Source organism: Corylus avellana, chromosome 9 (assembly GCF_965113065.1).
Source record: "Corylus avellana chromosome 9, dhCorAvel1.hap1.2, whole genome shotgun sequence".
NCBI classification, from domain to species: Eukaryota; Viridiplantae; Streptophyta; class Magnoliopsida; order Fagales; family Betulaceae; genus Corylus; species Corylus avellana.
In genome coordinates, this window is record NC_142498.1 from 15,863,286 (window position 1) to 15,877,925 (window position 14,640).

The window sequence follows — 14,640 nt, forward strand, 5'->3', positions numbered from 1 at the left end:
TTATCAAAAAAATTCAATAATAATTTTAAAAATCACGTCTAAACATATAAAAATAAGAGTGTAAGCGTAAAATTATATGTAGTATTATTCATAAAATTGATTAACATAATAGTAATTACATTTGATTCATATTGTTGAGATGTTACATCCAATAAAAAAAAAATCAAAAATCAAAAATCAAAGATTGGTTCATGAAAAGTGTGTACAATTGAGTGGCCATGCATGTCAGCCGCGTTTTTCCCTTTTAATACCCAAACCAAACCAAACCCCAAAAAAAAAAAGAAAAAAAGAAGGTGGTAAAAAGAGTGCAGACAAAAGAAGAGTGTTCCAGCTTCGTCAAGAAATGCATGTTTTCCATGTAAAAAAAAGAAAGATTAAAAGGTTGTTGTTAGTCATTGTCACCCCACCACGTACCCCCGTCCATATCCAACCGATCGAGAGCCTTGACAACCCGCCCATTCCCCTTTCCAACTCAAATATCAAAATCACCAACAAAAAATGTCAACATTTTCTCATTATAACTCACAACTCAAACACTTTCCACCTCCTTTTTCCCACTTTTTCCCAACACAAAATCTCCGGCATCTTTTTTTCTTTTACCTTTTTTTTTTTTTCCTTCTTTTTTCTTCTTTTTCACACAAACCTATCCACTAACACAGTCTTCCTACTTCCTTCCTCCCTTCTTCCCTCCCAGAATGGCATTAAAAGAGAGTTTTATTTATTTATTTTTTTTAGAGATAATTTTATCATTTTTGATCCCGGATGTGTATTTTTTTGAAACGCCAAACATGTCGCATCAAAAAATAGATTTGGCCATGTGCTTCCCAGGTGGTCACAAAAAAGCCTAAGCTAGCTAGCAAGTTCATTTTCGACCAAGTACCACCAACCACCTCAATGATAATTGATATTTGTAATGTAACACAAAAGATGTCCCATGATATGTCCAACCCATCACATGTAAAATTAATTAATATGCTTATTTATGGATCACATTCTTCATTATTCCAACAAAAAAACAACACAAATATATTATATATATTTATATAAAAACATGTTTAAATTGGATGCCAAGTTTTTCCCTATAGACTATAGTTCTCCTCTTCACTCAGAAGCTCACCAAAATCATTTCAAGCTCTAAACTTTCTGCACCATAAATAACACAAAGGGCAATAAAAAAAAATAAAAAGGAAAAAAAAAAACCCTAAAACCTTCTCATTTCTCTATCGTACTATCATCTTTCTCGTCGTTTCCTTTTCCTTCCTTACAACTCTCCTCCTCCGGAAACTCACAGCCTTGCTTGGGGCTCTCCAATGCCCGCTTCTCCTGCTCCTCCTCTTCCACTTCATCCGCATTCTTCGCACGCCTCTCCGCCCTCACCTTCAACGCATCCAACAACTCCCTCGCCGCCTTCTCCTTATCCCTCCGGTTTTTTATCAGCACCTCGCTGACATCCGCTGGCGTCATCTCCGCCTTGTCAACGACGTCCTCCAACTCCTTCAACACCGCGCCATCCAAATCATCCTCATCGATCCCCAGGTAATTCTTCAGCAGAATCTTCAACGCCGGGAACGAACAGTAGCTCATGTATATATGCATATCCATCCTCCCGCTCCTCAGCAATGCCGGATCCAGCTTCTCAATGTGGTTCGTGGTGAACACGAAAATCCTCTCGCTCCCGCAGCACGACCATAACCCGTCTGTAAAATTTAACAACCCGGAAAGCGTTATCGTATTGTTCCCGCCGGCGCCGTCCTCGCCGGAGACACACCCACCTCGCATTTCAGCCACGTCGTAGTAAGTATTACTACTGTTCTTCCTGTTGGTCAAATTCAGAGAACAATCAATGTCTTCAATGACAATTATAGACTTGGAGCTCGTCTTCATCAGCAGCTTCCTCAGCTCCGAATTTGTGTGCACCTCCGTCAGCTCCAGGTCGTATATATCGTAACCGAGATAGTTTGCCATGGCAGCGATCATGCTTGATTTTCCGGTCCCCGGAGGCCCATATAGCAGGTACCCTCTCTTCCAGGCCCGGCCGGTTTTCTGGTAGAATCCTTGACCGTTGGCGAAATCCACGAGATCCTTCAGGATCTCGTCCTTCTTGACGGGGTCCATGGCTAACGTCTCAAATGTGCTCGGATGCTTAAACGGTACGGACTCCCATGGATGTCCTCTGGAGTCCAAGGATCCGCCTCTTGAGTTCGTGTAGAGAAGGCGGTCTTGGTTCTTTCTCCGCATTTCGTTGGCCTTTTCCATTATGTAATCCAAATACGAATCGAGAATCAGCTTTTTGTCGCGCTTCTTGATTCGGAGAGTGAAGCCTCGTTTTTCTTCCGGTAGAGGGCGCCACGAGAAAGTCTGTGATTGCCTCTGGGTGACGATGTGTTCCCAGATGACGGTGACGCCGTTGTAGGAGTCGACGATGCAGTCATTGTTGGAGAGGCCAAAGGTGATGGCGCTGGAGTTGAGCGCGCGGGTGAGGCTGAGACGGCTGCCTGTGATGGAGAGGGAGGAGCTCAGATAGAGCTGGACGGCGTTGTAGAGCTCGTTGGTGTTGACGCCGTCGATCTCCGTGATGTCGAAGTAGCAGTAGGAGGAGAACCAGTTGGAGATCCGGTTTAAGAGCTTGAAAGTGGCGAACCGGAGCTCCGGCGGGAATACCACTTGCAGGAGCGTTTGGCAGAAGGCCAAAACTCCCAGAAGGGAGGCCAAAGAGGTCCAATACTCTTTCATTTCTTTTTCTTTTGGTACTGAGACTTGAGAGAGATGATGGGTGTTGCTCAATTTATAGAGAATGTGAAACTAGTGGGCTTTGGAATTCTTCTGGGAAATTTGTCGACAGAGGAGAGAGAGAGAAAGAGAGAGAGGGTTGGGAATAAAGCATAGGGGGGGAAAGCTTAAAAAGGGGGAAAGAGGGAAAAAAACAAAAAGGGATTTTGGATTTATGAGTTGCGAAGAGATGAGAGTGCAGAGATGGGGCCTATTTACAGAGGTTTTTGTTGGAGCTTTATTGAGTTTTTTCCTGTGCACTATTATGGAGGATTTGAATATAAGTCGGTTGCTACTTGGAAGGATGGACAGGGAGGGGGGCGGAGAGAGTGAAAGGCGAGAGAGAGAGAAAGAGAGATGATGATGATGATAATTTCAAGATGTTCAGAAAGGGACAATGAATATTGAATTGGGTTAAAAAAGAGAGAGAGAGACAGACTGTGTGTGTGAAGGCTTCACTGCTGTCCTGAGTGGTGCAGTCGTGCAGAGGCTGCAAACGAATAGAGTCCAAGGAGAATCAGTTGAGTGAAATTATATACAAAATATATACAAATACAGCGTCAACAATTTGGAGAAGCTGACAGGGATTTGTCATGTGAATTTTTGCAGGTTTTTTTTATTATTTAAAAAAAAATAAAAATTACAAACTCAGACAGACAAATTAATAATAATATTTAATAATAATAATAATGGGCAAGCAAAGATGGAAGCTGTCGTGGGTCCCATTCATCTATATTCATCCATCTTTTGGGCTTCTTGTCAGATCGACGTATGCTTCTACGATTTCAAGTTTCCTTTTTTTCTCAGAAATAGAGATAGATTGCAACTGGATCGCTATTCGCCAAGTTGCGTGATTTAGTTGAAAAAAAAAAAAAAAAAAAAAAAAATCTTACCACACTCAGAATCCTGTTTTACTAATCAATTTTATATATATCTCTAATGACAACTTCTTACCATTCTTTCTCCTACAACTTCTTTAATGATTTAAGTACATCATTAGATTTATAGGATTTACACCCTCACCCATGTAAATCTTATAAACCTGATGATTGATTTTTTTAAAAAAATAATAATTAGATGGAAGAAAGACAAAAAAAAAAAAATGACCTACATGAATTCTTTGGGTGCTTTAATTTTGGAGAATTGACCTTTGTTGGAGGCCTTTTTATGAGGTCTAAAGCTGGGTTAAGGAACTTTTCTTCCAAAAACATTTAAAAAGTATAAGAATTGAGTAATACTATAAGTCCGTTGAATTTGATATGTGATTTATTGATTTGATTTATTAGTAATTTTAAAAGTCACATCACATTTGAGATGACTCTAGAAAAACTTATAGCATTACTCATAAAGATTTATAGCATTCGGACAGCTTAAAATTTATTTAGGTAAATAAATCTCACGCGAGCTCTATATTAATGTGCTACCTAAAATATTCAAATTATATATTGATGATCCCAATCCTATTTCAAGTCGTAGCTAGTAATTTAGACGGTTAATATGAAAAATTTCATTCAAGATTTATTTGTCTAATTAAATTTTAGGCTATTCAAAAACTTATCGGTGAATTTTATATAAAATTGTTTAGGGAAGGAAAACTTCATTTACTCCATTCCAAAGCTTAAAACCTCTCAATTTAGTGTATCGAACTTTTAATTTTTTTTTAATATTCTTAATCCGTTCGGATTTTCTGTTAAATCCCAACAAAATTCTCAAAATACATATTTATTAGAAAAAATATTTAAAATTTATTGTAAAGATTGAGGCATGGATATTTTTGTAAATACTATTAAATTAGAACTAATTCCTTAATCATTGCATTTTTTTTTCTTAAAACAAATAGGAGTATTTTGGAAAAAAGTTAATGGACCGGCGATATTACAAATAATTAAAAAAATGATACACTAAATCGATAGAAATTGAACTTAAAAAAAAAAAATTCAATATTTTGTATTTATCTAAATTATTAGTAATTGGAGCCAATAATTGATTTGATGCTGAGCTTAGATGTGAGGGGAAAATGATCATCTTCATTTCAAATCCCTTTTATTAGACTATTTTCTCTTGTTAATGCATTTATAAGGATAAAATCGTCCAAATTTTGTTGAGATTAAATTTTTTAGACAATATTAACCTTCTAAATACACTAAAAGATTTAAAATGAAAAAATCCTTTACCGAGGTGAGGCTCGTAGAGGTAGAAGTCATCAATGTGGAGGTTTGTTATGATGGTCTGTGTGCAACACAAGGCCGCTGTGACTTGTGAGACGTCTGAGGCAGACCACTTAATTGCGCCTTATTTTTAGTATTAATTTCTCTGAAGCCAAATCCCAAATCCCAAATAAGTAGTTTTATAATAAGGGGGCAGGTATTTATGATGATGATGATGATTAATAAAGAGGCACAACCACTACAGCATTGAATAAGATGCTACTGCCCTCATCACCTAAAAAAAAAAAAAAGAAAGAAAAAAAATATGCTAATTAAAAAGAGTACAAAAAGAGATGGTCGTAGATAATGAGCATGCTAGACCACGTAAATTTGCGTGGACTAATTATCTAATTAAATAAAGGGTTAGAGAACATATACTATTTGGATCATATTTGGGCAGTCCACACGTGCATTATCAATAACTCTACTTTAACTTAAAAAATAGGAAAATTTTCAATTTAAACCCTTGAATTATTGCGTATTTTGACAAATTTCTCTAAATTTTAAAATTTTTCAATTTGAACTTTTTAACTTTTAATTGCAGTTAATTTGAACATCTTTGCCAGATTTTAAATGTTAAATGTGAGACAATGGCGTTTATACCCCTAACTTTTTTATAAAATTTCAAATTTATCCTTAATTCTATTTTTTTAAAAAAATAAAAATCAGAGATATTTTAGTCTTTTTAGGTATCGCCGTTAGAAGTTAACAGCTAAATCTGATAGAGTGGTTCAAATTGACTACAATTGAAAGTTCAGAGATTCAAATTGAAAGGTTTTGAAGTTTGAGGGCCTGTCAGAACGTATAATAATTCAAGAGTTTAAAGTGAAGTTTCTCCTAAAAAATATTTACACAATTTTATTTTTCGGATCAGTAAAAAAATGCTGAGCATTGTTAAAAAAAAAAAATTAATGAAATTCTAAACAGAAGAACAGAGAAAGTCCTTATAATAATAATAATAATAATAATAAATAAATAAATAAATAAAAGTCTAAAACCAGCAACAGGTGATCCCTAGGTGAAAAGGGGTAAGTAAAAGGAAAAAAAAAAAAAAATTAGTCCCTAAATTGTTATTAGGGTCGGTTTAATAGTAAGGTAAATTAGGCCTATGTCTAAGATCATTCACATTAAACTCTCAATACTTTAGTTAAAATTTACTAAAACACTCACATTTTTAAGTTTAAGTTGTTTAACTAGCAAACTTTCCGAAACGATCACACAATAAACTCTCTAAAGAGGGGGATAATGGGAAAATGAATATAAAAATAAGATAGGAAGGAAGATTGTTTATCCAAATATAAAGTACAAATATGATCAGACTTATAAATAGAGAATGAGAAGAGAGGTTGATAAATGAAGGTTTATGTGAATTTTAACCAAAATTTGTCAGAACATCATATTTGGAGAGGTCATTGGGGATGCTGGCCCATAATTTATAAAAGGTCTCCTAAAATAAAGACATACGCTATCATATTAATTGATTGCTCATATGAGCTTTTTTAAGGAAGAGTAATAATTCACATTGGAAATGCTCATCTATTATTGATGATATTGTAATTGTTGAACGTTGTAATCAAGTTTTATCTCATCAATGAATAGAATGCGTAACATAATATATAATAATTTAAAGGGTAAACTTCACTTTGGTCTCTCGAACTTTCACTCGATTTTACAAACTTCCTCTGAACTTTCAAATCTCTCATTTTAGACCCTTGAACTTTCAATTACTCTCAATGTGGACTCCTCCGTTAGATTTTAAACGTTACATGACGTTTATACCCCTGACTTTTGTATAAAATTTTAACTTCCAAAAAGTTTTTTTTATTTAAAAAAAAGAAAAAGAAAATTAAGGACATTTTGATATTTTTTTTTTGTATTTTTAACTGCTAAAATTAACGAAATGGTTCTAATTGAAAGTAATTGAAAGTTCAGGAATCAAAAATGAAAAATTTAAAAATTTAGAGGAAATTTATAAAATTAGGTGAAATTTCAGGGGATTAAAATAAAATTTCTTCTAACTTAAATAATATCAGGGGATGATAATGATGAGTATCAATGTCTATCCTCTCGTCGGGTCTCATGGTTTCTTTTCAATTGTTGGCTTCTTTTGTTTGGTTCTCAGAAGTGACTATTTAGTAGACAGAGAGAGAGAGAGAGAGAGAGAGAGAGAGAAATAGCTCAAAGGCTCTTTGCCCCAAGCCCTTTATTTGCACAGTTTTCTTTTTTTTGGGTAATAACATTCATTCCATCCATTCAAAATAGATTACAACATTGAAACAAAATACAAGTTAATCTGATAATTAAAACATGACAGACTGGTGAATTGGTAGGAGATAAGAAAGGAGAAAGGTACTAGCGAATGTAGTCGATTAAAGTCGTAGCGTTCAATGATGGATAAAATCATCTTGAATAAGAAAACTCTTAAAAACTTAAATCTTGACAAGTTTCTAAAGAAAAACAGTAGAAAGAGGGTTTCCTTCACAGAGACAGAGTCTGAGGCCCAACCGATTTGGGTTATTTTTAAAAACTCAATATAGACAGACCACTAACACTTCTATAAATTAGAAGGAGACCCAAAAAAATACCCTACACGGACACAAAGTCTGAAGCGTTCAAGTTAAACAGAAAGCAACACAACAACAAAATAGAATTAAAATACAAGACAGAAAGCAGGAAAAAAAAAAATCTAAGTTCAAAAAACAGCAACACACAAGGCGGAGGCGCAAAGGACCTACCGCCAGGGGATGGTGGGGAATGCCAAAATAATTATAATCTTTTGAATGAATTGCACAGTTTTATTCATTTATGATATATATATATATATAAATTTTTTTTTAAAAAAAATAATAATTATAATCTTTTGAATAAAATTTAAAGTATAAAATAAAATATATACCTTAAAATTTAAATTTAATTAAACACCTTCTTTTAAGAGAATCCTTCTCTGACTCTTCTTCCATGATTTGGGTCACCTGCATGCTCAAAAACTCAACCCGCACGTAAAGGCAACCTCTCACTCTCTCCCTCTGCGGTATGGCCGTACAAATTCGATCCTCACGTAACCACAATATATATATATATATATTACAAATATATAAATAAATATAGACAGAATATATCGGACGATTGACCGTACAAGTGTCTGCCCAGGTAAATCAAAGAAAACAATAGTAACGATAAAAGTGTGTCATGAGTTGCAGGCCACTTGGTCCTTTTGCTTCTGCATATATGCTGCACGGCACGTATATTCAGTCGTCGCATGGTCATGGTGATGGTGAAAAATGAATAATCGGTAATTAAAAATAATAATAAAAAAGTCTTTATTTTTCACGCAAATACTTCAAATATTCACATCATTGGAGAGAGAGATAGAGACTGTGCGTGTGTATGACTATACAGGCTATGGATGGTGGAAAGATAAGAGAGTAGTAGAGTAGAGTACTAGAGTAGAGAGCATATCTGACAACTCAATAATTTTCCCGAGAAAATTATCATTTTCATCATCATAATCATATGTCAGCGTTAAAAGATATTTAAGGCACCATTTTGTACGGACCACAGTTTCTTTTCCTTTCCCTCATGAATGACGTTAATTAATTAATTAATAGATGATTTTAAGAATATTTAAATCAGTAGTAGTAGTCCCAACCACCCAACTTTCCTCAAATCTCCGCGTATGATGCCATCAAGCACTCATTGCCCAACCCAACTAACAATTTGGCTGTCCAAATGTGCTGGGATTGGTGGGAATAGTTTTAATATTTTTTTAATTAAATTAGTCATATTTAAAAAAAAAAAGAAAAAAAAAAACTAAAAATTAATTGTCAATGTCACGTCAGCATTATGGGTAAAAATGTAGTATAAGATTTTTTTTTTTTTTTCAATCATTCAAAGTCTAATGGTTTGATAGGCTTTGATTGCGGTTGTAATTCATTTACATGTATTTTGCTTTTGTTGGCTTTTGTCATCAAATAGCCCAGGAGAGAGTTTGCTAAGTTTTTAGTATTGGTGTATTTTGGTTATCAAAACATGGCTTGTAACTTTTTAAACACTTAAGTGTGTTGGTGGTAAAGGTTAGGATTTGGAATTGCAAGTTTCTAAACGGAGAGATAGATGAGTGATAGAGATAAACCATAGAGTATTTTTATTTTTTTTCATGGATGAGGGATCCAAGAGGTGAGATCCCGTGTTTTGGGTGCATTTGCTTTTCTTGTTTCAAGTTGACATGTCTACTTTTTATTAGAATGCACAAAATGATTGGTTTGTGCGAAAACTTTATAAGAATTATTCTCCAAGGGTAATTTAGAAGTAAATGTAACCATAGTTGAGTCAAAGGAAAATGCGAAGAATAATTTAGTATAGGATTGAAGGTGCTTCAACAGGTTTTGAAAGAACTTCTTCAAAACTCTAAGTCCTTTGGAAAATTACACTACTTTGAGCCGATGAAAAAGGATGGGAAAATTATTACTAAGCCTAGTTTGGTAATAACGACCTAGTTTGGTCGGCCAATTTATGGAAGGAGAAGTGCTACACTTTTCAAATTTTAAATGATTTGTCACCATCACATGAAATTTATTATTTTGAAAGATGTGTGTCATCAATTCATGTGATGATGACACATCATTTAAAAACTAACTTCTAAAAAAAAAATTTTGAGAAGTATAATATTTCTCCCGCTTCCATTTTTCACTATGAAGCGAATACTGGATTCAATATGGAAGCAGCAGCATGACAAAGTTGACATATTCACCCTGGAAAATGGATTGTATGCTTTCAGATTTCAAGATGATGTGATGCTATTATGGAGAAAATATGGCACATAGCCAATAAGCCTATGATTCTTCGAAAGTGGAGCTGAAAAATTGGCTAGAGTCTTGGTAGAAGTCAATGTTGATGTAAGCTTCCAAAAGGAGCTTGAGCTAGAAACAAAAATGGACGGTGTGTTACTATAGGGGTTGAGTACGGACATAAATTAGCCATAAACTAGTTTATAGTTAATTCATACAAACTAATTTAATAGAGTGACATGTGTCCATTAACATGTAATAGTACATATTTTTTTTTTAATAGCATATGTTTTTCACGTGTTTTAGCATTAATAAGAAGCACATGTTTTAAGATTTGTTTGTATGAATTAGATTGGTTCGTATGAATTAGTTACAAACTGGTTTGTAACTAATTTTTGTCTGATGGATTCCTTTGAAATGTGTAGGGTTGGCAATGCCTTTGGACATGCTACTTATGCTTGTACTAAACATGAGAAAAAAGTTTGGGTCCTCGAGAATAGAGGGCAGCAACATAAGGGGGAAGAAGTAACGAGTGATTAAATGGGTTGGTTATGAGAGTGAGGATAAGTTGATGGAAAGTAAAGTTGGGGAGTTTGATAAAGTAATCAAAGAAGCCTTTAGGTGCATTCATAGGTTTTGATAAAGTAATCAATAAGCCTTTAGGTTTCAAACTTTCAAGAGAGAATGCACAATCATGTTTTTATGCTATCACCCAGTCTAACCATGCTTTAGTTGCCCAACAACAGCTTGACCCAGCCACAATGGCTGGGTTACCCAGCAAATGACCCTTCTTCTTAGCTTTAACCATATATATATATATATATGAGAAATAATAGAATTCATTATTTTTTCAGTCATCTTTTAACCATCTCTATAGTGAATAGATGAACCATTGAATTTGTATAGAGTCTACGTGAGTCCCACAAATCTAATGGTTTGATCTATTGAATTTGTAAAGACGAAATGAGATGAGAAAAATATTGATGTGAATCATTTCTCTATATAAATGTAAATACAAAAACTGCTACACCCAGCTAACTTAACATAATGAAATACTTATAACATATTTGTGTGATATATATCATTTGAGTTTTGAAGTAGGTAATGCGACAATAACAAGATAACCCAAATATGTATGCGTCATCAAATGAAGTCTTTTCTAATTTAACTAATTCATACAAACTAATCTAATAAAGTGACGAGTATTTCTAAAGCATGCAAGTAGAACATGTTTTTTTGTTAATACTATTAAAAAAACATGTACTTCTCACATGCTAAAAGACACATATTACTTTATTAGAGTCTTGAAGCTGATATATGTTCACTTCTCTTCAACTCCACAACAAATAAAAACATATTCCCTCACAAACTAATAAAACAGATGCTCCTTATATTACGGCCTTCTATGCCTGCCGAAAATGCGAGAGAGGGATTGTACATCCTAGAACAACATTTTGAATGGATTGGACTTACAAGGACTTTAAACCCAGCACTCAAGTATGATAACTTTTTTTCTTAGATAAGACTTGAAAATTTATACTTTTTCTTCTCAAAGACAACTAATAATTACACTTAAGCTGAAAACTAATAAGAATTTTCTAAATTGCAAGTACTCTTCACTAAAGGATAAGTGTAAATACTATTTTATCTTTTAGTCAATATACATATCAGATTGAGGATAAAGCAGCGTGTAGTAGACTGCTTCATACAACTAGCATATAGGCAGAATTGTCTCCAGAAGTATCAACGCAGACATCAAAAAATACAGTAACATGAGACGAAAATTAATCATTACATGAAATTTCTATGTAACAGAAAATGCTTTATGATGCTCTCTCATTGGAATCTCTATAATGGGCACTGCTGGTGTATTTAATCAATGGCAATTATGAGAAAACCAACAGATACATACATGAGAAAAACAGGATAGAGCGCAAGGGCTTTTCTCCTTGGGTTGACTGCTGAACTCATGAAAGGATATGCGGCCCAGGAGCTCCACGCCAGCGTCACACATACAACAATCACTTTCAATATCACATTGTCCTTCAACATACAGATTATGGCTCCAACGTCCAGAGGGAACAAGCAATAACCAAGCAAACTCAGACTTTGAAAGAAGATTATATGTCCCCCCTAACATGGCAAATACAAGAACCTCAGCCAAAGTCCACTTCTTACTATGTATGAAAACTTTTTTTCCCTGTGCTTCTCTAATTTACTTTTTTGAATTTTTATATTCTATAGAAGAAAAGTATGCAGACTTTTGCATCTCCAAAATTCAATCTAACAGCATCTGGGTATTTTCATAATGTTGTGTATGCACAATTGTAGACTAGATTTCAAGAATTGTTAATGCTAAGTATGTATGAGAGCGAGGGAATTACCAGCAGCAGTACATTCAAGGTCAGAATCACAGCACCAGCAGCAAGTAGCGCAAATGCAACAGCAAAAACCTCAGACTGAAGATTATAGAAAAAATGACGATGATGAGCAGAGACTCAAAGAGACAAAAATAAGTGAATAAATAACATGAAAAACACTTTGAATGGAAAAAAAAAAAAGCCTCTTAATAGATATAGATACATAATCAGTCATTCACTTTCTTCATCTTCATTGAATATTACGGTCAATTAGAGTAGCATTGCAACTGAAATGCAAATTGATGAGGCAGAGAGGTATTTAGACTATTAAATTCATGACAAAATTACAGGCTCCATATGCTAATCAAATGCAGCGATCCCAGATGATACATAGCCACTAAAAGTAGGGAGTTGCTTGTAGTTAAATTCCATGTAATCCAAAATATTCCACAGCAGAAACCATAGCTGGGAAAAATAAACCAAGCCATTTTTTGCTAAAACAATTCCAGGAGAGATGTATTCAGTGGAAAAAGGCTACATTGGTACCAGCACTAATCTACAATACTTTATCGGTCTGCTAGAATAGTTGCTAAATATAAGTCATGACTTAGAGATGTGCTAACCATACTTGTCCAATTGGACCAGTCAAAGTCACTTAGAGCATTCCTAGTGAACTAGGCAAACACTAAATTTTACCTAAAACATCCATTTTTTATATTTTAGATAGCCACTTCCCTAAAACACCGCACATTAATCTCTCTTAATCTTTCTATACTTTATTTAAATATTCTTTCTTTATTTCCAATTCTCCAAGTCAAAAAAATATTCTTCTCCAAAGAATCTGAAACCCAATTCCTTGAAACTCAATCCTGAACTCCTCGCAACAATCAAATCCATATCCATAATACCCACGAATAGTTTCTGAACTTCAAACAATTTTTTAAACCATCACAAACCCAATTCTCCCGCAACAAAATTCAAAACCCAAATCAATCTGATTCCATCAATGTCCTCAATCCTCCTCCTATATTTACTTTCCTGATACTCAAATTAATACCCAAGTCTTGTGGATTCGGATCTACAAATCAGCCAAAATTCAAAAACTTTTTCCAGAAAATATAACCAGTTGCTGAAGAAAGTTTTTCTTAGAGACTGAACTGAAATTCAGATTTTGCGTGAACAAGGTTGAAACAAAGACTCTCAAAGACTAAACAAGAAGAAGAAGAAGTAGATCAAAAGGAGGAAGCTGACCGTTTGAGATTATTGAGAGAGACAGAGAGAGAACAGAGTATTCTGAATATAGTAATGCCCAAAAATGTAGCGAGACACTCTGACAAGAGGCAAATTTACTGCAGTACTACCGAGCTTGCTGCAGGGGATATTTTGAGCTCAGTTTGGCTAAAAATGGGTTTTGCCTTGCCCACTAGGAATGCTCTTATAGCCTAAACTCTTCCCTAATAAGGAATCAATGTGCGATTTATCAGCACCCATATATGGCCTTCGCACTCCTCACATAATATGGGACTAATTTTCTGGGGTGCACAGTATAAATTGACATATATCTGGGGATAAACGAGTTATAAAGAGTTATATAGGAAATGCTAGTGATGCAAATTTTGCTCAAGAATCAACGAATTGGTTAAACTTTCAATAATCCTCATTAGTACTATCATTTCCTAATCTTGTCCTGTCGATATCTCAATCATTTCACAGATGCATCATTTGCGGTTCTTTCATAAGATCAAAAGTAAAGAAAGAAAAGGAAAAAGGAAAAAGGCATTGGGCTCGCAGACCTTCTTGACGGAGGCAGACCAGGAGAGAGCGAGGCCTAAGAAGACAATGAAGAAAAAGGGGCCCCAGAGATCCCAATCGCGGAGAGCCTTGCCAGGGTCTTCTCTGTAGGGGTTGGGGAACACCACCAGCTTCAGATTGCTCACGATCCTCGCCAGATCCCGCTTCACCGTGTCCCAGACCGGTTCCGTCAGCGTGTTCGCGGCAGGCCCGAACCCGGTCACCCCGATGCTCACGGATGGCACCTTCTGGCTGGAGGTGGAGGAGGAGGGTGGTGGCGGCGGCGGAGGAGCAGAAGGAGGAGGCAGATGCGACTGTATGAATGGCGAGGGGGAGGAGGAGACCACGGGGATGGAGGCGCGTGGCGGGCTGGGCGGCCGGGCCGGGAGGACCGTGGCGGGGCCCGATTGGACGCTGGCGTTGATCAGATTCTCGATCTCGTCGATGTCCGACTGGGAGGACTGGTGGAGGGGTATCGTGTCGGCGTGCGACATCTTTTCTTTTTTAGATTTTCCGGGAAAGTGTAGGAACGAGATCTGTTTTGAGAGTAGATCTGAGGAGAGATCAGAGAAGATAAAAAGAAACGTTTTTTTTCTTCTTTTTTTTTGTGGGGTTCTTTTGGTAATTAAGGTAGGACACAAGTGCAACTGCATGGCCTAGGTCTGGTTTAAAAGAATCGTCGTCACCTTCCTTTTCAATTACTTTAATTTTCTAACTTTTTAAAAG

The 14,640-nt window shown here is 35.5% G+C and overlaps 2 protein-coding genes across 2 annotated transcripts; both read right to left on the reverse strand.

Moving 5' to 3' along the window:
• Positions 1 to 1,012: 1,012 nt before the first annotated feature.
• On the reverse strand, positions 1,013 to 3,199 carry LOC132189498 (AAA-ATPase At5g57480-like). Its single transcript, XM_059604241.2, has one exon. It carries the CDS (start codon positions 2,731 to 2,733, stop codon positions 1,213 to 1,215), a length of 1,521 nt encoding a protein of 506 aa, XP_059460224.2. The 5' UTR covers positions 2,734 to 3,199; the 3' UTR covers positions 1,013 to 1,212.
• An 8,191-nt stretch (positions 3,200 to 11,390) lies between these two features.
• On the reverse strand, positions 11,391 to 14,491 carry LOC132189822 (protein YIP4a). The gene is made up of 3 exons (XM_059604625.2): positions 13,917 to 14,491; positions 12,148 to 12,222; positions 11,391 to 11,896 (listed from the first exon to the last, which is right to left on the reverse strand). Exons 1-3 carry the CDS (start codon positions 14,406 to 14,408, stop codon positions 11,636 to 11,638), a joined length of 828 nt encoding a protein of 275 aa, XP_059460608.1. The 5' UTR covers positions 14,409 to 14,491; the 3' UTR covers positions 11,391 to 11,635.
• Between the last annotated feature and the right edge of the window lie 149 nt (positions 14,492 to 14,640).